The sequence below is a fragment of the Chiloscyllium punctatum genome, chromosome 36, assembly GCF_047496795.1.
Source record: "Chiloscyllium punctatum isolate Juve2018m chromosome 36, sChiPun1.3, whole genome shotgun sequence".
Lineage (NCBI taxonomy): Eukaryota > Metazoa > Chordata > Chondrichthyes > Orectolobiformes > Hemiscylliidae > Chiloscyllium > Chiloscyllium punctatum.
In genome coordinates this window covers 19,205,146-19,230,083 of record NC_092774.1, presented here as the reverse complement: position 1 = coordinate 19,230,083, position 24,938 = coordinate 19,205,146, and the positions used below count along the sequence as shown (strand labels likewise).

The following is a 24,938-nucleotide window of genomic DNA, read 5'->3' as shown; positions in this document are numbered from 1 at the left end:
AAAGCCCCAAAATGCAATTCAATTCAATCCATAGCAGATAAGCACTAAGAGTTAATTTTCTACGGGTTTCAACAGTCTCAGCACTAAAATGGTCTCACAAGGGAACGGCTGTGAATGTTATCACTTGGTGTCCTGTTCACACAGATTCACTGATGCTGAGGCAAACATTCTTAATTGCATTACAGCATCCTGTTATCACTTGGTGAGCCCAGGTATCCCTATCTTTAAGTTCTCTCCTCATTCTGAGCCTTCCTGCCTGTTTATTTTCTAGTGCAGTAAATGTATTCAATAATTCAGCATTACATTTTAGTCTGAATGTTTAAAGACAAGTTTTAAGGCTATAGACTTCATCACCCAGATGCCCACACCCTCATTCCTCCCTTTGATTGCACCGCGATCACTGAAAGAGAAGGCTAGTCCAAACGAATGCCCTTCAAGGTGGTCCAGCCATCAACATCCTGTAGAGAGGCACCACCATCTTCGCAGCTCATCTGGTCATATTTATCATCGCCATCGACACGTGTGGGTGAGCCATCAGATCGCGAAAGGAACATTTTCTGGGGCAAATCTATATCACTAAGGGCCCTCATAAGCCTAGCAATTAAATACCTAACAATACCAATACCGACAAACAGACATAGCTAAATTGATAAGCCAATTGTACCATCGGCCCGATCTGCAGTTTCCCCAACTGGTCCCTTCAGTCATTCTGTCACGGAATACCTGAATCTCTTCTTGTATCTTAGTTAATATTGCCAGTGAGATCAGGAATACCCATAGTGCATTTATCTTGGACAATGGTGCAGACCTCACCCTCCCGGGCGAGTATATAGTCTAAGGCATATCAATTCTGCACAGAGTAAAGACACAGGTCTGATAATCCCAGTTTACTCTGTTCCAGAGCCTCTTTACTCTTATTTCCTCAATTGGTCAGGCCGCAAAAGAGGGAACTGCGGTTCTGTTGACTTGTCAACCCTGCCGATCCTTCCAACCTCAGGGTACTCTGGATTCCCCAGCCTATCGGGTGTCCTGTATTGTCACCCAGTCCCTTGGGATCCTTCCAGTTGGAGCAAGGTTGGCTGAGACCAACCGCTGCATCCTCCTCAGATGGAGGTTCCATCGACTTGTCCACTGGCCAGGACAAGGTACTGTTGTGGGAACAAGGGCTCCGATACTGACCTTATGAGGGACATCTTTGCCATCCAGGACAAGGAAATTGGTAGCTTTACCTTAGCTGAAGAAATAATGGTCTGGTTTGGTGTATATTAGGGAGAGTTTGTCAAAATAGGTTACCGAAATGTTACAGCAGGGGGTCTGGTCAGGTCTACAGGAGTATAGGGTCAACGTTTTGCAAGGGGAGTCACTTTAGCACTGTACAAAATGGGCCAAGTGACTCGAGCCCTTGCAGTGTATGGGAGACAATGGTCCTCAGAATGCTGTTCCCATTGGGCTCTCCCTTCGCTCTATTGTACATGGTCTTGGTGACAGTATCTGGTTCTGAAAAGAGAAAAGGCCTATAAATGCACAAGGGAAGGGTTCCGTTCCAGGTCCATGTGCCACATCAGGCCTGCTGTACCCCAGGCAGTGTTACACCAGCTGTTTGTATACACAGACCGGAGGTATTGGAAAGTGATATTTCTCTTCACAGGATCAGCAGTGGGAAGTCTGACGAATAGAATGGAATCGGGGTCTGGGGACAGGGCACGTAAGTCATCTCCTGATAGAGAGGAGTAACATACTACTGTCTCTGGGGTGAAGAGCGTTCTGTGGGCCTGTAAAAAAAAGTTCCTTGTAGATTGAGGAGTTTCCCCTATCAGGCTTCCCTTTTCTCGATTCAGCCCGTCCAACAAAAAGGGATGGTGTTCATGGGCGTCCTTAAAATATTTACCGTAATGACGGGGTTGATCATTTTTATCCTCACTAGGCTTGCGTCTGCAGGTAAGATCAAAAAGACAGGTTCGGTAACGCCATGGTAACTCCCCCTGATTTCTACTGTCCAGATGGACCATCTGGTCTTTCTGATGGAAGAGTCCATTACAACAATCAATCTTCATCACGTTCCACACGTCAAAGGCGTCTGGTCCGGTTCACTGGACGACATCTCCTCAGTATGGGTGGTGATAACCTCTGATCATTCCCGGTCCCATCCATACTTAGAGCCTTTCCCCATCAGGATGTTGTACGTGATCAGAAAGGTGAGGAGATAAGCGATCCCCAACGTGTCCCTCCTCTTAGTTCAAGTGTCTGTAATAAGATTAACATTAGAACAACAGCAGGATTCAAAAACCCAAATGGACAGGGTTCACTCCTTTTGTTCAGATTCCAGGATTCTCTCCTCCTCTTCGCCCCTTTTGATTGGTGCGGTCAATCAATTTACAATGGTGCAGGTGGACCCAAGCTGAGTGCCCAGCGACTGTGACCGCCGTAGGGGCGGGAAGTAAAACCTGGAAGGGGCCATCCCAACGAGGTTGGAGACCTTTGCCAGTCCAGTTCTTGACGAGCACCAATGAACCAGGCTCTACCCGTAACGAGGCTGAAAGGGGGGGAACATCGCTGTAGGTCACACGCTCCTGGGAGTGAAAGGCACACATAACATTAGATAGAGCAAGAACATAACCAATGATTGCTTCGGTCACGTGGCGGACGTGGACTGAGAAGGGAGCTGAATCGTTCCAAGGGGTACGGAGGGGGTGACCAGAGAGACTCTCAGCTGGAGACAGTCGTGTCTTGCCCGCAGACATGGATCACATCTGGAATAAGGCCACAGGGATTAGCATAACCAGGAGAGGCCAGACTCGGCCATTAATTTGGCAAGTTTAGGCGTGAGTCTGGTTAAAACATTCAACAAGGCCGGTCACCTGAGGATGATAAGTACCATGCAGTTGCCGACAAATACAAAGCTGGGAACAGAGTTCTCTGTTAATATTACCTACAAATGTGACTGGAGTCATAGAGATGTACAGCACAGAAACAGACCCTTCGGTCCAACTCCGTCCTTGCTGACAAGAGAGCCAACCCAATTTAGTCCCAGCTGCCAGCTCCCGGCTCATATAGGGGCCAAGTGATGGCAAACGTGACTCGGTTAATTTAGGATATCTGGGCAGGTTGGGCCAAAGGGTCTGTTTCTGCGCTGTGTGACTCTAATTGTCTTCAGTGAAAGCAGAAGTGTGGTTGTGAAGGCTGGACTTTCAGAGCATGTTCTGCCCTGACTGGAAGCAGAAGAGTTTGACTGAAGTGTGTTGGTGTTAATGCCTTGATGTCTCATTTTCCTCCCACCTTCTCGGGGTCATTAACCATTTTGTGTCTGGTCCTTCCTCAAGAAGCTGCATTGCAGGTTCACCCTGAATTGGCACACTTTGTTTTTGCTTCCCAAAATCAGACCTGCTCACTCTCAGCAGGATCCCAGTGTTGTGAAAGATATTAACTTTCAGGTGGAGGTATCCAAAATTCAGAGAGATGTCAGTCTTGATGTTTTTGCTTTTTCTGCCCCTGTAAGATCCTGAATCAGCACCTTCAGGGGAATTAGTTAGAGCAGAGTGAGAACAGAGGGGAAGGGAGATTGGGATGGTGCTTTCAATTTTGTGGAACAACAAAAGAATATTCCACAGAAAGTAGAATTGCTTGTTCTGAATTTCTACCCTGCACTGATAGTGATGACTTTTGTAATCTGTTTTTGCAGAGTATTTGAAAATCTGAAGACTGAAGTTTCAAAATCAACAGATGAAGGGCTTATTCCTGAACCATTGACTCTCCTGTTCCTCGGATGCTGCCTGACCTGCTGTGCTTTTCCAGCGCCACATTTTTCAATTGACTCTCCAGTGTCTGCAGTCCTCACTTTGATGTCAATGTCTGACAGTCTCTGAATCCATCGGGACCACAACGATTTTTGACTGTGATTTCTGTGAGAGGGATCCACACTTTTTGGTTCCTGTTTGAGGATGTTTTCAGCATCAGTGGGACTGGACCAGAGACCCCACTGTTACAGCGAACTGTGTGTGGAGCCTGAAACAGTTATACGGCCTGGGAAGGGGACTTCACGGCAGGGAGGGGCTCTACACATGTTTGTGTGCAGCTGAAGCTGTGGCCATGGAGAAACCAGAGGAATCAGGCCCTGTGGAGAAACTGTGGAAGTGTGGTGACTGTGGGAAAAGCTACCATTTCCCGTCTGCCCTGGAGACTCATCGGCGCAGTCACACCGGGGAGAAGCCATTCCCCTGCCCTGTCTGCGGAAAGGCCTTCAGACATTCCTCCAACCTGCAGGCCCACCAGCAGGACCACACGGGGGAGAGGCCCTTCCGCTGTCCCGAGTGCGGGAAGGCCTTCGGCACATCCTCCCACCTGATGACCCACCAGCGGATCCACACGGGGGAGAGGCCATTCACCTGCTCTCAGTGCGGGAAGGCCTTCAGCGATTCCTCCTCCCTGCTGACCCACCAGCGGGTCCACACGGGGGAGAGGCCCTTCAGCTGCCCCGAGTGCGGGAAGGGCTTCACCTGCTCCTCCAACCTGCGGAACCACCAGTATATCCACACGGGGGAGAGGCCCTTCAGCTGCCCCGAGTGTGGGAAGGCCTTTACCCAGGTCTCCTCCCTGCTGACCCACCAGTGGGTCCACACCGGGGAGAAGCCAGTTACCTGCTCTCAGTGCGGGAAGGGCTTCACCAGCTCCTCCACCCTGCTGGCCCACCAACGGATCCACACGGGGGAGAGGCCCTTCAGCTGCCCCGAGTGTGGGAAGGCCTTCAGCACATCTTCCACCCTGCTGAGACACCAGCGGATCCACACGGGGGAGAGACCGTTCACCTGCTCTCAGTGCGGGAAGGGCTTCACCTACTCCTCCCACCTGCGGAAGCACCAGCGAGTTCACGTGCCATCGCAGGGAGATTGAAGGAGTGACGGCCGAGTGCCAATATCAATTGAACTGTGGACCTGTTTCTGGGGAGTCCCGGGTTTGAATCCCGCCACCACAGATGGCAGAATTGGTATTCGGTCAGAAATGTGGAGTTCGGAATCTGACGATGAGACCGTTTCAGGGAGGGGGTGGTGCAGGGGAGAAAGCCCCCATCTGATTTCCCCCCCTCCCTTGTTAGGGAAGGGAACCACCATTGGGGGAAAGGATTCACTCAGTCGTTCCAGCTGCATCCTTTACCCGGTCTGGTCTACACCTGACTCCAGACCCACAGCAGTCTGGTTGACTCTACACTGCCCCTTCCTGGCAAATGAGCAGGGAGACACTTACTTGGAGACGGGGTACGGGTTAAAATTGCTGAGTGAGGCAATACTTCCTCCGGGTTACGGATGTACCAAGGATCCAATTACAAAGAGACAACTTGGTGCTCGCCAATAGTGAAGACAGTGAGGGAGGTGGGACAGGGGAGGTGTGGTGTGTGCAGGCAGTCAATACATGTAATAGCTTGTAACTTTGACTTTGGAAACAGAACCAGTCTGACTCAAGATTGGGATGCAGGCAGACTCTGACCTCACACCTTTAATGCATTGTCTGAGCTGAGATGTGAGCTTTTGCTATCAAACCTTGTTATCTCGAGAAGGTGACAACAAGAAGTTCTGGGATTCACATTGTAATGAGACCTGCAACCTATTTGAAAAGGTGGAAGACTTAACAATCCAGGTTTGTTCAATATACCATTTCAGTGGCAGGACGCTGGAATGTTTTGCTCTAAATTGTGTCTCAGGATCTTATCCTCCACAACCACCTGATGATGAGGCAGCACTCCAAAAGTTACTGCTTCCAAAGAAGCCTGTTGGACTACAACCTGGAGTTGTGTGATTCTAGAATCTGGTCTCCAGCATCTGCAGTCCTTGTTTTTACCTCGTTGATTTTAACCCTACTGCGGATCCTCTTGCAAGGATGCCTGCCTTGAAGAAGTTTTCCTCCTCTCTCTACAAGAATCTCAGGGAGTCCCTCTCCCACTGCAACTCCCAGGTCATTTCCTCTGCCCTGAGGCTCTTCAACCATGTCCTGAAACAGACTCGCTACCACAGCCCCATTCGCTTCCTCAGTGCCTGCCTCCGTAACCAACTCATCCCACATGGACTTCGGACCACCTTTAAACCAGCAGAGTTCGGATCCGAACAGGACAAACAGTACAGACTACAGATTCAAAAACACCAGCAACGGTTCTCCTTCAGGATCCTCCGCTCCACGCTTGCAGCAATGCGCCGTCACCTAACCTCTCTCCAGTCAGCCCTGCCTCAGCTGAGGGCCACACTCTCTCAGAATTACAAAGGACCCCCTCTGTACTACATCCTCAGGAGAATTCATACTCTCAACAAACAGTATTTCAACTCCATCTTAAACATCAAAAACTGTAAGTACAACAAACTTTTATCCACCCACCTCCATAACCAGCGCTCCTCAAACATTCCAGAAGATTCCCCCGGCCTCTGAAATTGCTCGGACGCCATTAGCCATGCGGCTGGTGCAGCTGCCGCCCCCACGCTGATTGATGTCACTTCCGCCCCCCATCATGGCTACTCCCACAGCCACTTCCGCCCCTCACAATTCCTCGTGCGTCACATGTGACATCATTTCTGCCCCTCACATCATCGCTGATGTCACACGCTCAGTGACTTCCGCCACCCTTACTGCTGTGGTCACCCCCACTTCCGCCCCCACCAACGCCACTCACCTGCATTCTGCTGACATGCCCCCCACAGATCCCACTGTCGCCATTCCTGGCCTACAGAACCCTGAGGGGAACACCACCCCAGCTCATGACTCCACCCCCCCATTCCCCCCCACCATCACACCCACTCCAGTTACCGGCTCCGCCCCCACTCCCAGCTCCACACCCACATCAGATCCCAGCTCCCAGCCATGCTGCATTTTCACCATCCCTCCAGACCTCCCCCTCACTGAGGACGAACGATTAGTCCTCAGCAAAGGACTCATCTTCATCCCCCTCCGTCCATGCATCAATGAATTTAATACACGCCGTGATGTCGAACACTTCCTCCGCCTCCGAGCTTACTTTCACAATCTGGACTCCCGCCCACCTTCCGAGGACCCCTTCGCCCACCTCCAACACACTGCATCCACCTGGACACCCCGCGCTGGCCTATTACCTGCCCTCGACCTCTTCATTTCCAACTGTCGCCGGGACATTAACCGCCTCAACCTGTCTACCCCCCCCCCCCCCCCCCCCACTCCAACCTCTCACCCTCACAACGCGCAGCCCTCCAATCCCTCTGCTCCAATCCCAACCTCACCATCAAGCCAGCGGATAAAGGGGGCGCAGTGGGAGTCTGGCGCACTGACCTCTACGCCGCTGAAGCCAAACGCCAACTCGAAGACACCTCTTCCTACTGCCCCCTCGACCATGACCCAACCACCCATCACCAACCCATCATCTCCCAGACCATACAGAACCTCATCACCTCAGGAGATCTCCCAACCACAGCTTCCAACCTCAGTCCGGGAACCCCGCACTGCCTGGTTCAACCTCCTTCCCAAGATCCACAAGCCTGGCCACCCTGGCCGACCCATTGTCTCAGCATGCTCCTGCCCCACTGAACTCATCTCTACCTACCTATACACTGTACTATCCCCCGAGTCCAGGAACTCCCCACATCTGTTTGAGACGCCACCCACGCCCTCCACCTCCTCCAAGACTTCCGTTTCCCCGGCCCCCAACGCCTTATCTTCACCATGGATATCCAATCCCTCGACACCTCCATCCGCAATGTCCAGGGCCTCCAAGCCCTCCGTTTTTTCCTCTCCAGACGTCCCCAACAGTACCCTTCCACTGACACTCTCATTCGTTTGGCTGAACTGGTCCTCACCCTTAACAATTTCTCCTTCGAATCCTCCCACTTCCTCCAGACCAAAGGGGTAGCCCATGGGCACACGTATGGGCCCCAGCTATGTTTGTCTCTTTGTTGGCTACGTAGAACATTTGATCTTCTGTAATTACACCGGCACCACTCCCCACCTCTTCTTCCGCTACATTGATGACTGCATTGGCGTCACCTCGTGCTCCCGCGAGGAGGTTGAGCAATTCATCAACTTCACCAACACATTCCACCATGACCTTAAAATTAACTGGACCATCTCTGACACCTCCCTCCCCTTCCTTGACCTCTCCATCTCCATTAATGATGACCGACTTGACACCGACATTTTCTACAAACCCACCGACTCCCACAGCTACCTGGATTACACCTCTTCCCACACTACCTCTTGCAAAAATGCCATCCCGTATTCCCAATTCCTCCGCCTCTGCTGGATCTGCTCCCAGGAGGACCAGTTCCACCAGAGAACACACCAGATGCCCCCCTTCTTTAGAGACCGCAATTTCCCTTCCCACGTGGTTAAAGGTGCCCTCCAACGCATCTCGTCCACATCCTGCACTCCTGCCCTCAGACCCCACCCCTCCAACCGTAACAAGGACAGAACGCCCCTGGTGCTCACCTTCCACCCTACCAACCTTCGCATAAACCAAATCGTCTGCCGACATTTCCGCCACCTCCAAAAAGACCCCACCACCAGGGATATATTTCCCTCCCCACCCCTTTTCCGCCTTCCGTATCTACTTGTTTAGGTCCACGCCCCCCCACAACTCACCCTCCCATCCTGGCACCTTCCCCTGCCACCGCAGGAATTGCAAAACCTGCGCCCACACCTCTTCCCTCACCTCCGTCCAAGGCCCCAAAGGAGCCTTCCACATCCATCAAAGTTTCACCTGCACATCCACCAATATCATTTTATTGTATCCGTTGCTGCCGATGCGGTCTCCTCTACATTGGCGAGACTGGAGGCATCCAACCAGAGCGCTTTAGGGAACATCTCCAGGACACCTGCACCAATCAACCACACCGTCCTATGGCCCAACATTTCAACCGCCGCTCCCTCACCACCAGACGCCTGGAGGAAGAACGCCTCATCTTCCGCCTCGGAACACTTCAACCCCAGGACATCAATGTGGACTTCAACAGTTTCCTCATTTCCTCTTCCCCCACCTCACCCTAGTTCCAAACTTTCAGCTCAGCACTGTCCCCATGACTTGTCCTAACTTTCTATTTTCTTTTCCACCTATTCACTCCACCCTCCGCCTTGACCTATCACCTTCATCCCCTCCCCCACTCGCCTATTGTACTCTATGCTACTTTCTCCACTCCCCCACCCTCCTCTCACTAGTCTCTCCACGCTTCAGGCTCTCTGCCTTTATTCCTGATGAAGGGCTTTTGCCCGAAACGTTGATTTCGAAGCTACTTGGATGCTGCCTGAACCGCTGTGCTCTTCCAGCACCACTAATCCCGAATCTGGTTTCCAGCATCTGCAGTCATTGTTTTTACCCAATAGTAAAGACAGGGTGGGGGGGGTGAGGAGGAGGGGAGGTGTGGGGTTTAAAAAGCAACTGCTTTTTCTCTGCCTTTTTGCTCGGGGGATCTGAAGCTGGAACAAAGTTGGTTTGCAATAAAGGTTACCTGAACTTAACACCGGGCTCAGACTCTCATTGAAAGCTTTCAGCTCCGAGAGGTTTTTGTTTTAAAGCTGCTCATTTCTTTCAGCCTCCTGCACTAAGTTTAGAACATAGAACAATCCAGCGCTGGGGAACTCAAAACTGGGGGAGGGGGAGGGGGAGGGGGGGCATTTTTATTTAAATATAAGGAGAGAGATTTAAAAGAAACCGGCGGGGCAATATTTTGAAAGAGGGTGAATTGCATGTGGAATGAACTTGCTGAGGATGTGGTAGATGCAGGTACAGTGACAACATTGAAACAGCATTCGGATGGATACATGAGTAGAAAGGTTTAGAGGGATATGGGCCAAATGCAGGCAAGTGGAACTAGTTTAGATTGGAATCCTGGTCAACATGGACAAATTGGACCGAAGTGTCTGTTTCTGTGCTGTATACCTCTATTGAAACCAGTAGATTTCTGAAAGGGGCTTGACAGGATAGATGCAGATAAAATGCTCCTTCGTGGGGAGGGTCATCGAATTCCGACAAGGTGGAAGCGGGCCATTCAGCCCATCTATTTCACTCTGGCCCTCTGAACAGTATCCCACCCATACCCATCCCCCCCCCCCGCCATGGGTGAGTGGGGGAGGAGATGAAGGTGATCGGTCAAGGAGGAGAGGGTGGAGTGGAGAGGTGGAAAAGGAGATAGGCAGGTCGGACAAGTCAAGGAGACAGTTACTGAGCTGGAAGTTTGAAACTAGGATGAGGTGGGGGAAGGGGAAATGAGGAAGCTGTTGAAGTCCACATTGATGCCCTGGGGTTGAAGTGTTCCGAAGCGGAAGATGAGACGTTCTTCCTCCAGGCGTCTGGTGGTGAGGGAGCGGCGGTGAAGGAGGCCCAGGACCTCCATGTCCTCGGCAGAGTGGGAGGGGGAGTTGAAATGTTGGGCCACGGGGCGGTTTGGTTGATTGGTGCGTGTGTCTCGGAGATGTTCCCTAAAGCGCTCTGCTAGGAGGCGCCCAGTCTCCCCAATGTAGCACAACATGGTTGAAGAGCTTCAGAGCAGAGGAAATGACCTGGGAGCCTGTCAGAATTGGGAACAGGAGTCGGCCATTTGGTCTTTTAAGCCTGCACCAGCAGTGCTTGGGAGCCTCCTGTGAAGCGCTTCTGTGATGTTTCCTCCGGCATTTATAGTGGCCTGTCTCTGCCGCTTCCGGTTGTGGCCCGTGACCCAGCAGCTGCCCCAGGAAGGCGGCGGTGCCCAGTGACGGGGGTCTGACCCCGGGGGGGGTGCGGGGGAGGGATGGGCGGGGCCGGAGGGATGGGCGGGGCCGGGGGAGGGATGGGCGGGGCCGGGGAGGGGATGGGCGGGGCCCGGGGAGCCTCACCGTCACCAAGTCACAGCCACCTCGCGCTACAACTGTTCATTCACAAAAACAAACTCTCCTGTCTCACTCTGCAGCTGCGGGGGGCGGGGACACTGCCACGTTTCGGGGAGCCCTGTCTACATTGGGAAAGCTCACGGCTCAATTTAAACAGATATTCCGACATCGAACAGGACGGCGTCATATCTGCATTTTTTTATGCTGGAATCCATTGCTTATTATTTTTTTTCTTAACCCCCCCCCCTCACTACGGTAGTGCTTATTTTTCCCCCAGCACCCATGGTGTGTGTGTGTGCAAATGTAAGACACAGTGAAAGACACAAAGTGCACGAATCTGCAAATAAAGAGGTTTAAATGGACAAGATTATATTTCAAAGGGATGTGAGCACATTCAAAGGGATATCTTCATATGTAAAGTCACACAGTTATATCCAAATGAATCTACATTTCAAAGAGACGTTGCCCTATTTATAAGTAGAGACAATCGGTGTGAATTCTGTCTGTGTCCCAATGTTGAGTCAGACTGACATTTTTCTTAGAAAAGCTCTGCATTTCAACTACATTCTTGTGCTCCAGTGAATAAAGTCCCAGCCTCTCTCCTTATAACTCAAACCCTCCAGTCCTTACAACATCCTGGTAAATCTTTATTAAACCCTCTCTGATAGTATTCTTCCTATTACAGGGCCACCAGAACTGTACTCAGTCCTCTGCAAGTGGCCTCACCAACATCCTGTACAACCTCAACATGATGTCCCAACCCCGATACTCAATGGTGTGAACAATGAATGCTATGCTGCTAAATGCCTTCTTAACTGCCCTGGCTACCTGTGATGCAACTTCCAAAGAACCATGTACCTGAACACCACACACCCCCCCCCCCATGTCTGTCTGTTCTATAACATGACCCAGGGCCCTATCATTATCTGGACAAGTGCTGCCCTTCCTTGTTTTAGCAAAATGCAACCCCTTGCTTGTATTAATACCTCTCACACATATGCTCCGACACACACACACACGTTCCCCCTCCCCTCAATACTCTCACAGGCTTATACACCATCACACTCACACTTTACCAAGCATGTACACACTCTCACGCACAAACTCACATGCACGCACACACAATTCTTTGTGGGGTGAATTTGTATTGGCAGAATTATATTTGCAGATACATTCAATTTTGGTCAAAAAGCACACAATGTCCAGGCAGTCAATCCATGTAATATTTTATGAATTCCTCCTTTGGAAATAGAACCAGTCTGATTCAAGATTGGAATACTGACAGACTCTGACCTCACACCTTTAATGCATGGTCTGAGCTGAGATGTTATCTTTTTCATAAAACCTTAAGTCATCTCAAGAATGTGACTTAAAAGATGTTCTGGCAGTGACACATTAATGAACCGAAACCTGCACCCATTCTAAGAGATGAAAGGCTTAACAGCAATCTAGGCTTGTTCAATATATTCTATCAGTTGCATGATCTTTTGATATACGTTCTGTGTCTGCTCCACAGCTACCCGATAAAGGAGCAGCACTCAGAAAGCTAGTGCTTCCAAATAAACCTGTTGAACAATAACCTGGTATTGTGATTTTTTTTAACTTTATCACCCCAGTCAAATACCAACCCCTCCATATCATTTCGACTGAACACAGCCCCCACCTCCTGGTGCTGCCAGGAAACTTGACAATGCTGATGAAACAACGCAGTACCTGAAAGATGTACAATTTCTAATGATACAAGCTACTCATTCACTGCTCCATCTGATACACGACATTGGAAACTCTGCCGGAGGCTGAAAGACAGGAGCAGCTTTAAAACAAAAACCTCTCAGAGTTCAAAGCTTTCAATGAGAGTCTGAGCCCGGCGGTAAGGTCAGGTAACCTTTATTGTGACCCGACTTTGTTACAGCTTCAGATTCCCCCAGCAAAAAAGCATAGACAAAGTAGCAGCTTTTTAAACAGTTCAAGATCAAAGCCCACACACACCCCACTGTCTTTACTATTGGTCAGCACCAAGTTGTCCCTTTGTAATTGGATCCTTGGTACAGCCGTAATCCGGAGGAAGTATTGCCTCACTCAGCAATTTTAACCCATACCCTGTCTCCAAGTAAGTTTCTCCCTGCTCATTTGCCAGGAAGGGGCAGTGGAGAGTCAACCAGACTGCTGTGGGTCTGGAGTCAGGTGTAGGCCAGACCGGGTAAAGGATGCAGCTGGAACGACTGAGTGAATCCTTTCCCACAATGGTGGTTCCCTTCCCTAACAAGGGAGAGAGGGAATCACATGGGGGCTTTCTCCCCCGCACCACCCCCTCCCTGAAACGGTCTCATGGTTAGATTCCGAACTCCACATTTCTGACCGAATACCAATTCCACCATCTGCCACAGTGGGATTCAAACCCAGGAGTCCCCAGAACCTGGTTGATAGTCCAATCGATAATGGCACTCGGCCGTGACTCCTTCATTCCCCCTGCGATGGCAAGTGAACTCGCTGGTGCTTCCGCAGGTGGGAGGAGTAGGTGAAGCCCTTCCCGCACTGAGAGCAGGTGAACGGCCTCTCCCCCGTGTGGATCCGTTGGTGTCTCAGCAGGGTGGAGGAGTCGCTGAAGGCCTTCCCACACTCGGGGCAGCTGAAGGGCCTCTCCCCTGTGTGGATACGCTGGTGGCTCCGCAGGTTGGAGGAGCACGTGAAGCCCTTCCCGCACTGAGAGCAGGTGAACGGTCTCTCCCCCGTGTGGACATGCTGGTGGGTCAGCAGGGTGGAGGAACTGCTGAAGGCCTTCCCACACTTGGGGCAGCTGAAGGGCCTCTCCCCCGTGTGGACCCGCTGGTGAGTCAGCAGGGTGGTGGCCTGGGTAAAGGCCTTCCCACACTCGGGGCAGCTGAAGGGCCTCTCCCCCGTGTGGATCTGCTGGTGCCTCATCAGGGAGGAGACGTGGGTAAAGGCCTTCCCGCACTCGGGGCAGCTGAAGGGCCTCTGCCCCGTGTGGACACGACGGTGACTCCGCAGGGTGGAGGAATCGCTGAAGGCCTTCCCACACTCGGGGCAGCTGAAGGGCCTTTCCCCCGTGTGGACCCGCCGGTGGCTCAACAGGGTGGAGGAATACCTGAAGGCCTTCCCGCACTCGGGGCAGCTGAACGGCCTCTCCCCCGTGTGGACCCGCTGGTGGGCCAACAGGGCAGAGAAAAACACGAAGGCCTTCCCACAATCTGGACAGCTGAAGGGCCTCTCCCCCGTGTGGTCCTGCTGGTGGGCCAGCAGGTGGGAGGAATGTCTGAAGGCCTTCCCGCAGTCGGTGCAGGGGAACGGCCTCTCCCCGGTGTGACTGCGCCGATGAGTCTCCAGGGCAGACGGGAAACGGAAGCCTTTCCCACAGTCACCACACTTCCACGGTTTCTCCACAGGGCGGGATTCCTCAGGTTTCTCCATGGCCAAAGCTTCGGCTGCACACAAACACGTGTAGAGCCCCTCCCTGCCATGAAATCCCTTTTCCAGGCCGTATAACTGTTTCAGTCTCCACGCACAGTGCGCTGCAACAGTGGGGTCTCCCGTCCAGTCCCACTGATGCTGAAAACATACTCAGACAGGAGCCAAAAAGCTTTGATCCCTCTCCCAGAAATCACGGTCGAAAATGTTTGCTGGCCCCAGTGGATTGAGTGACTGTCAGACATTGACATCAAAGTGAGGATCGGAGATGCTGGAGAGTCAGTGGAAAAATGTGGCACTGGAAAAGCACAGGGGAGTCAGGCAGCATCAGAGGAGCAGGAGGGTCAATGTTTCGGGCATAAGCCCTTCATCCGTTGATTTTGAAACTTCCCTCTTCAAATCTTCAAAAACTCTGTCAGAATAGATTACAAAGCTCATCACTGCCAGTGCAGGGTAGAAATTTTGAACAAGCAATTCTACTGTCTGTGGAATATTCTTTTCTTTTGTTATTCCACAAAATTGAAAGCACCATCCCACTCTCTCTCCCCCTCTGTTCTCACTCCGCTCTGACTAATTCCCCTGAAGATGCTGCTTCAGGATCTTACAGGGGCAGAAAAGCAAAAATGTCAAGACATGATATGATATCTCTCTGAATTTTGGATACCTCCACCTGAAAAGCTAATATCTTTCACAACACTGGGATCCTGCTGAGAGTGAGCAGGTCTGATTTTGGGAAGCAAAAAAAAAGTGTGTCAATTCAGGGTGAACCTGCCACGCAGCTTCTTGAGGAACACCCATACACAAAATGGTTAATGTCCCCGGGAAGGTGGGAGGAAAGTGAGAACATCAAGGCATTAACACCGACATTAGAGAGAAAGTGAACCTACTGACATGGCAAAAGTTAGTAGAAAGCCAGAGTCATCGAGACATATAGCACAGAAACAGACCCTTCTGTCCATATCGACTGTACTGACCAGATATCCTAAATCAATCTAGTCCCATTTGCTGGTATGTGGCCCATAGCTGGGGTCATCCCCACCCCCTGTCCTGAGACCTTGATGCCTCCAAGCTGACCCTCAAAGGTTCGGTTTGTCCCTCCATTCTTTCCCGGTTGTCTTTTGTAGGTTTTGAAAACTTTCCCAATCCTCTGAGTATAGGATTTGGAAAGTTATGTTGTAGCCGTACAGGACATTGGTTAGGCCACATTTGGAATATTGTGTGCAATTCTGGTTTCCTTACTATCGGTAAGATGTTGTGAAACTTCAAAGTGTTCAGAAAAGATTTACAAGGATGTTGCCAGGGTTGGGGGATTTGATCTATAGGGAGGCTAGGGCTGTTTGCCCTGAGCATTGGAGGCCAAGGAGTAACCTATAAAATCATGAAGGGCATTGCTAGGATAAATAGACAAAGCCTTATCTGTGGAAGGGGATCAGGGGGAAAGAGTCCAAAACTAGAGGGCATATGTTTGGGGTGAGGGGAAAAGATACAAAGGAGATCTGAGGGGCAACTTTTTCACACAGAGGGTATTACGTGTATGGAATGAGCTGCCAGAGGAAATGGTGGAGGCTAGTACAATTGCAACATTTAAAAAGACAGCTGGACAGGTATATGAATAGGAAGGGTTTGGAGGGATATGGGCCAAATGCTGGCAGGTGGGACTAGATTGGGTTGGGATATCTGGTTGGCATAAACGGGTTGAACCGAAGGGTCTGTTTCTATGCTGTATATCTCTAGGACTAGTTGGACTAAAGGGTCTGTTTCTGTGCAGTATGACTTTGGAACTGGCCTTAAAACCACTTTCTTGCCTTCCCCCACAAATCCACCGCTGTGTTGCTCAAAAATCAGATGAACTCAGCCTTGAACATATTCAATGACCCCCTAACTGCAGGAAGACATCCCCCTTTCTAAACTCAATTCCTCTTGCTAATATACACTTGCCTTGCTGATTGTTTGCTACACCTGTCTGACAAATGACAGTGACTGGTGTAGAAGGACGCTGAGGCCTCTTTGTCCATCCACACATCATTCCTGACAAAGGGCTCGTGTCCAAAACGTCAACTCTCCTGCTCCTCAGATGCTTAAAAATGTGTTGCTGGAAAAGCGCAGCAGGTCAGGCAGCAAAGGAGGAGAATCGACTTTTTGGGCATAAGCCCTTCTTCAGGAATGATTCACCTTCTCCTTTGATGCTGCCTGACCTGCTGCGCTTTTCCAGCAACACATTTTTAAGCTCTGATCTCCAGCATCTGCGGTCCTCACTTTCTCCCTGCTCTTCGGATGCTGCCTAACCTACTGTGCTCTTCCAGTAACCCCACTTTTTGACTCTGATCTCCAGCATCTGCAGTTCTCACTTTCTCCACATTCAAATACATCTCCAGTTAAACAATACACCTCCTTTCTGCGTTTTTTTTTCCACAGCCAAGGCTATAACTTCATATTGTGGTACTGCATTTGCCATGTGTTTACCAATTGTGGTCTTCTCTATATCGGAGAGCGAGTGCAAACTTGGGGAACGATTCACCAAGCATCGCAGCTGTGTCTGCAGAGGGCGACCAGACCTCTCAGTAACCACCCATTCCAATTTCCCTTCCCAACCCCTTTCTGACATGACCATCTTTGGCCTCCTCCATTGCCACAACGAATCTAACAGCAAATTGGAGGAACAACACCTCATCATCCGGGCAGCCTGCAGCCCGAAGGACTCAACGTTGAGTTTTCCAATTTCAAGCCCCCCACCCCTCCATTCCCTGACTCCATTCCCATCCCCGACCTCCTCCCTGCCACCAACCAGATTCATTCCTCCCACTGACCAACCAGGTCGTACCCTCTAACTGTCTCGACCTATCCCCACTTCCCCACCACCCCCTTTTTATCTGCAGTTTCTGCACCCAGCCCCAGCCCTGAAGAAGGGTTACACCTGATATATCGACTTCTCCACCATCTGATGACTCCTGCCTAACTATTTTGCCAATTGAGATACAGACCTGGATCAACGTTTCCGGAGTCTGTCCCCGCCGAATTCACTCTCTTTCCTTTCAGTTGCTGAAAGTCAGCAATTGAATCACAGAATGGTAAAAAAAAGTGGAAAAGGGGGCGAGATAAGAGAGTGCCGTCCTCACAGACCTGAGACAGAGGAAGGAATTTGCAGTCTGGGTAAAGCTCAATCTTTATTCAGAGAGAGAGAGGATCAGGACTCGCAGCTTGAGAAGTTCATGGTCCAACTTCCGCATTCAGACAATGGGCTGGCTCTGATTGGCAGGAGGACCAGTCTCCTTCCAGTCCTCCAATGCTGCCTATTGGTCAATCAAAAGAAGGACTCGCGCCGTTTTTGCGGACAGTGATGAGCATGCCCAGTGTTTTGCCCAGTCTGCTCTCCGGGGATGTTGGTGTTACTGACAGATTGTAAGGGTCCAAATACCAATGGGGGAAAAAAGATAGAGACACAATTTTTTTTCCCCTTATGGCTCGATATTTTATTCCTTTTGCATTTTGTCTGGCTGCTCAATTTTTGTATGTTTTTTTCCCCCTTGTTGTGGGGGCAAGAACCAAAGACCAGAACTGGAGGGCATAGGTTTAGGGTGAGAGGGGAAAGATTTCTGGGGGTCTTTAGGGGCGATCTTTTCGCACAGAGGATGAGGTATGTACATGGAATGAGCTGCCAGAGGAAGTGGTGGAGGCTGGAACAATTACATTATTTAAAATGCATCTGGATGCGGATATGAATAGGAAAGATTCAGAGGGGTAGGGGGCAAATGCTGGCAAATGGGTCACTAGATTAATTTAGGACATCTGGTCGGTGTGGACCGAAGGGTTTGTTTCTGTGCTCTACAACCCTGAGTCTATTTTTAGATAGTATGGAAAATAAAGAGCATGAAGGCATGGGAAGGGTTAGAGCATGGAGACCACTGCCAGTTTGTTGCAAAGGATAGTGGAAAGCTCTTACACCAATTAGCAGAGTAAGGTTGAGGCTGAAAGGTCACTATGGCAAGATGTGATAACAGTCAGTAAAGTTAGCCTCACCTGCTAAATATGATTGACAGGATTGGGACAATAAATATTTGGGACATGACATTAAATATCTAATTAATGATTAGTAGAGTCAGTCTGCTTGAGACTATTGATAATAAATATCTAATCATGACATTAGGAAAATATTAAGTAGGGTCTGGAATGCTGACACTAAACCTCTAACCGTGACATTAGAATAACATTAAGTAGAATGTAGGAAAAACTATAAGGGTGCAACTAAAGAGATAATGGGAACTAACATCACTGGTTTATTGTGTAGCTAACGTGAGGTACTTTTGATTAATATAGTTGGACATGCTGATAAGCTAACAAACACACTGCTGAGCTGGAGACAATGCTGTCCCCTCTGTCCAGGAGTAAATGCTGGAAAGGTGGGATTGTTCATAGGGAGGAGGATGGTCTCCGGCTACACTCTGGTATCTATCAGCTCGTAAATGGGGCAGAACTGTGGAATTTAATCTCCAGGCAGTTTGGGAAATTTAATAAGGGAAGGAAGTAAGCAATAAATAGTAGATCCCTACAGAGTGCAGAGGAACAAAGGGTCCTTGCTGTCCAAGTTCAGAGATCCCCGAAGGTATCAGTACAGGTAAAACGGGGGATGAGGAAGGCATCGATTTGTACTTTTTCACACAGAGGGTGGTGCGTGTGTGCAATGAGCTGCGAGAGGAAGTGGTGTAGGCTGGCACAAATACAATTTTTAAAAGGTAGCTGGATGGGTATGTGAATAGGGAGGGTTTAGAGGAATATGGGCCAAGTGCTGGTAAATAGGATAGATTAATTTCGGATATCTAGTCAGCAGGGATGAGATGGACTGTTTCTGTGCTGTACAGCTCTATGGCCATCCCCTTCATTTTGAAATATTTTGGAACACCCTGTCAGGGTTCAGAGTGTGCCAGGTCCTGACACCTCCCTCCTCATGTCTCCTGTGCATTTTAAATCAATAATACCGTTTGTATGTTACTGGGTTAGTACTTTAAACACACAGACACATACAATATAATCAGAATTTCTATTCGGTACGGAAAGTGATGACTTGTTTCAACTTTGCTAACAGGGTATCAGAAGGGGAAGATCTGCAGACAGAAATCTTGGAAGAAATTCCATAACAAGATCTGACAGGGTCACTGAATATCGTTGGGGGGGTTGAGTCTGGAAAGAGAAATCCATTTGACCTGCTTCAAAAGGTACTGGACATCAGTGTGAGCAGAGGAGCATTCAGAGAGGAACACACCAGTGAACTGAGCTTTAACTGGTTACACAGAATGAGTGTATGTGTCCCAGTGAGCTGACTTTGGAACAGACTGAGAGGGGGGCTGGGGCATTTATTTCACCCTGGAGCATCAGAGCCTGAGGGGTGACCTTAGAGAGGTTTATAAAATAGTGCCCAGGGATGTGCAGGTTGGGGTGGATTGGCTATGCTAAATTACCCATAGTGCCCAGGGATGTGCAGGTTAGGGTGGATTGGCCATGCTAAATTACCCATAGTGTCTAAGGATGTGCAGGTTGGGGTGGATTGGCCATGCTAAATTACCCATCGTGCCCAGGGATGTGCAGGTTAGGGTGGATTGGCCATGCTAAATTAACCATAGTGCCCAGGGATGTGCAGGTTGGGGTGGATGGGCCATGCTAAATTACCCATAGTGCCCAGGGATGTGCAGGTTAGTTTGAATGGGCCATGCTAAATTAGGCATAATGTGCAGGTAAGGTGCATGACTCAGGGTTAAATGTAGAGCAGTGGGGACAGGGGGAATGGGTGTGGGTGGGTGACCCTTGGGAGGGTCGGTGAGGCCGAGTGACCTGCTTCCACACTGTGGGGATTCTCTGAAGGGAGGGGGTTTGGAAAGTGAGTTGTCCTCCCCGTCTGCTGCAGGTGCTGCGCATGCGCGGTGCGGCGGCCCGCTGAAGGCCTCGCCCCGCCTCCTGCACCGTCACGTTTCCTCGCCCCGCCCCTAGTTCCTTTGTGACGTCACAACGCGGAAGTGGCCCTGTCCGTTTCAAAGTGAATCTCCCTCCCTCTGGGCGACTCTTCATCCTGGGAGGGAGACAGAGATGGGAGGAGGGGAAATTGGTCACTTGTAGCAACTGGAGTGAATCCAGGGAGGGAGCAGACTCCACAAACTCAGGTATGTGTCTTAGTTACCCGGGTGAGGAGGGACTGAAGGATAGAGATTGGGAAGGGGGGAGGGCTGGATATCTTTTCTGTTTTGATGTTTAAAATGCACCCGATTCCCACCAGTAACTGCAACAGGTACAAGTACAGCACATGCAATATTCCTCATTGCAGCTTCAAGCCGGTTTTGCATCCTCTGTTCTTGCTCCACCTTGGCTCCAGCACATTCAGCTTCCTTCCCTCATTCCCATCCCCCCGCCCTGATGTTCCAAGCTGACCCTCAAAAGATCGGTTTGTCCCTCCATTCTTTTTTGTGGGTTTTGAAAACTTTCCCAATGCTCTGATTATAAGAGTTGTGAAGTTATGTTGTAGCTGCACCAGACATTGGTTAGGCCACTTTTGGAATGTTGTGTGCAGTTCTGGTCTCCATGCGAGAGGATGGATGTTGTGAAACTTGAAAGGATTCAGCGAATAAGGTCATTGAATATATCCAAGGCTGGTTTCATCTGATTTTTGAACAACAAAGAAGTGGATGTTTGTTGGGGAAGGCAAGAACACATCTGTCGTCTGCAAGGTGTTAGAAAGGATTCTGAGGGATAGGATTTATGACCATCTTGTGATTGTGAAGGCTGGACTTTCAGAGCATGTTTTGCCCTGACTGGGAGCAGAAGAGTTTGACTGAAGTGTGTCGGTGTTAATGCCTTGATGTCTCATTTTGCTCCCACCTTCTCGGGGTCATTAACCATTTTGTGTCTGGTCCTTCCTCAAGAAGCTGCATTGCAGGTTCACCCTGAATTGACACTTTTTTTTATGCTTCCCAAAATCAGACCTGCTCACTCTCAGCAGGATCCCAGTGGTGTGAAAGATATTAATTTTCAGGTGGTATTATCCAAAATTCGGAGAGATGTCAGTCTTGATGTTTTTGCTTTTTCTGCCCCTGTAAGATCCTGAATCAGCACCTTCAGGGGAATTAGTTATATTGGAGTGAGAACAGAGAGTGGGATGGTGCTTTCAATTTTGTGGAGTAACAAAAGACCAGAATATTCCACAGAAAGTAGAATTGCTTGTTCTGAATTTTTACCCTGCCCTGGCAGTGATGACTTTTGTAATCTCTTTTTAAACAGTGTACTTGAAGATTTGAAGATAGAAGCTTCAAAATCAACGCATGAAGTCCTTACACCCGAAACATTGACTCTCCTGCTCCTCGGATGCTGCCTTACCTGCGCTTTTTCAGTACCACACATTTTGACACTGACTCTCCAGCGTCTGCAGACCTCACTTTGACGTCAATGTCTGACAGTCGCTCAATCCATCGGGACAGGAAACAATTTTCAACTGAGTCTGAGAGAAGCAGCAAAGCGTTTTGGTTCCTGTTTGAGTATGTTTTCAGCATCAGTGGGACTGGATGAGAGACCCTACTGTTGCAGCGCATTGAGTGTGGGGTGTGTAGAAGCATCTACAGCCTGGAAAGAGGAATTGACAACAGGGAGGGGCTGGAAACGTGTGTGTGCGCGCAGCTGAAGCTTCGGCCATGGAGAAACCTGAGGAATCCCGCCCCGTGGAGAAACAGTGGAAGTGTGCTGATGGCGGAAAAAGCTTCCATTTCCCGTCTGCCCCGGAGATTCATCAGCGCATCCACACAGGGGAGAGGCCGTTCTCCTGCCCCGAGTGTGGGAAGGCCTTCAGCAAATGCTCCAACCTGCTGAGGCACCAGCGCTCCCACACGGGAGAGAGGCCCTTCAACTGCCCCAAATGCGGGAAGAGATTTGCCCGGGCCTCCAACCTGCTGACCCACCGGAGGGTCCACACCGGGGAGAGGCCCTTCAGCTGCCCCGAGTGCGGGAAGGCCTTCAACAATTCCTTCAACCTGCTGACCCACCAGCGGATCCACACGGGGGAGAGGCCCTTCAGCTGCCCCAAGTGCGGGAAGGCCTTCAGCAGTTCCCCCAACCTGCTGAGACACCAGCGGGTCCACACGGGGGAGAGGCCCTTCAGCTGCACCGACTGCGGGAAGGCCTTCAGCAATTCCTCCAACCTGCTGACCCACCAGCGGATCCACACGGGGGAGAGGCCCTTCAGCTGCCCCGAGTGCGGGAAGGCCTTCAGCGATTCCTCTTCTCTGCTGACCCACCAGCGGATCCACACGGGGGAGAGGCCCTTCAGCTGCCCCGAGTGCGGGAAGGCCTTCAACAATTCCTCTTCTCTGCTGAACCACCAGCAGATCCACACGGGGGAGAGGCCCTTCAGCTGCCCCGAGTGCAGGAAGGCCTTCAGCGATTCCCGCAACCTGCTGAGACACCAACGTGTCCACACAGGGGAGAGGCCCTTCAGCTGCCCCGAGTGCGGGAAGGCCTTCAGCGATTCCTATTTTCTGCTGACCCACCAGCGGATCCACACGGGGGAGAGGCCCTTCAGCTGCACCGACTGCGGGAAGGGCTTCACCTGCTCCTCCGCCCTGCTGAGATACCAACGTGTCCACACGGGGGAGAGGCCCTTCAGCTGCCCCGACTGCGGGAAGGCCTTCAGCAATTCCTCCACCCTGCTGACCCACCAGCGGGTCCACACGGGGGAGAGGCCCTTCAGCTGCCCCGAGTGTGGGAAGGCCTTCAGGCATTCCCCCAACCTGCTGAGACACCAGCGGGTCCACATGGGGGTGAGGCCGTTCCCCTGCACATGGGGGAGAGGCCCTTCAGCTGCCCCGAGTGTGGGAAGGCCTTCAGCAATTCCTCCAACCCGCTGACCCACCCGCTCCTCCCTCCTCCAGAGGCACCAGCGAGTTCACATACCACCGCAGGGGGGATTGAAGGAATGATGGCTGAGTGCCATTATCGACTGGACTATTAACCCAGTTCCAGGGGCTCCCGGGTTTAAATCCCGCTGCGGCAGATGGCGCTATACAGGGTATGGGTTGAAATTGCTGAGTGAGGCAATAATTCCTCCAGGTTAAGGCTGTACCAAGGATCCAATTACAAAGGGACATCTTGGTGGTGACCAATAGTAAAGAAAGTGATGGGGGATGGGGGGTGGGGGGGGAATGGGGGTGGGGGGGTGTGTGCGCTTTGACTTTGAGCTGTTTAAAAAGCAACTACTTTTTCTCTGCCATTTTGCTGAGGGGGTTTGAAGCTGTAACAAAGTTGGGTCACAATAAAGGTTACCTGAACTTGCTGCTGTGCTCAGACTCTCATTGAAAGCTTTGAGCTCCAAGAGTTTTTATTTTAAAGCTGCTCATTTCTTTCAGCCTCCTGCACTAAGCTTCCAATGTCGCATATCAGTTGGAGTCGTGAATGAGGAGCCAGTATCGTGAGAACTTGACAATTTTTCAGGAGTGCAGAGTGTGCCATTTCATCGGCGTTGTAAAGTTTCCTGGCAGCATCAGGAGGTGTGGGCAGTGTTCACGAGAAATTATGTGGAGATGCTGATGTTGGACTGGGCTGGATAAAGTTAAAAATCACACAACACCAGGTTATAGTCCAACAGGTTTATTTGGAAGGATGAGCTGTAACTGTGGAGCAGGATCATAAGACCCAGATTTTATAGCAAAAGATCACAGTGTCATGTAACTGAAATGACATATTGAACACACCAAGATTGCTGTTAAGTCTTTCACCTTTTAGACTGAGTTGCAGGTTTCAGTTCATTAACCTGTAAATCCCAGAATTACTATTAATTCACATTCTCGAGATGACTTAAGGTTTTTTTTAAAAAAACAGTGACATCTCAGCCCAGACAATGCATTAAAGGTGTGAGGTTCGAGTCTGTCAGTATCCCAAATTTGGAACTAGAACCAGTCTGATTCAAACTGGGAATTTATAAAATATTACACTGATTGACTGCCTGCAGTTTCTGCACATTTTTGAGCAAAGTAGAATGTGTCTGCAAACCTATTTCTGCCGATACAAGTTTGCCCAAAAAGTGATGAGTTTGTGCATGAGAGTGCACGTAAGTGTCTGCGCATGTTTGGTAAAGTGAGTGCGTGATGGAGTATACGCTGAGAGAGTGTTGGGGGCGTGTATGTGTGGGTGTCTGGAGAGAAAGCGTGTGTATGAGTGAGCTATCAAAAGCGAGGGCTTGCGTTTGGCTAAAACAAGGAAGGGAAGCCCATGAACAATTAAGGGTCCAACCCTTTGTCGTGCTGTAAAAGAGAGACAGGGTGGGGTTCAGGTACACAGTTCTTAGAAAGTTGCATCGCTGCTCGACAGGGTGGTCAAGAAGACATTAAGCATACTTGCCTTCATTGTTCACCCCACTGAGTCTCGGAGTTGGGACATCATGTTGAGGTTGTACATGATGTTGGTGAGGCCACTTGTAGAGTACGGAGTACGATTCTGGTGACCCTGTAAGAGAATTCTTCCGATGAGAGGGTTCGGTAAAGATTTACCAGGATGTTGCCAAGACTAGATGGTTTGAGTTATAAGAAGAGATTTGGACTTTATTTATTGGAGCACAGGAGGTTGAGGAGTGACATTATTGAGGTTGATAAAATCATGAGGAATGGAGGTAAGGTGAATAGCGAAGGGCTCTTCCTTAGTGTAGGGGAAGTCAAGGCTCAGGGGCATATATCTTTAAAGTGAGA

General features: G+C 50.2%; 1 protein-coding gene across 2 annotated transcripts in view; it reads left to right on the top strand.

Moving 5' to 3' along the window:
* The window catches only part of LOC140460851 (uncharacterized), a 97,156-nt gene that overhangs the window by 33,049 nt on the left and 39,169 nt on the right, over positions 1-24,938 (top strand). Inside the window, exons 1-2 of one of the 2 annotated variants that reach the window (XM_072555544.1) lie at positions 4,888-6,328; positions 21,490-23,012. In XM_072555544.1, coding sequence (XP_072411645.1) covers positions 21,897-23,012 — 1,116 coding nt within the window. In that variant the 5' untranslated portion in view covers positions 4,888-6,328; positions 21,490-21,896. Of the gene's footprint in view, positions 1-4,887; positions 6,329-21,489; positions 23,383-24,938 lie in introns of those variants that run through there. The other variant, XM_072555543.1, reaches the window with a different exon arrangement.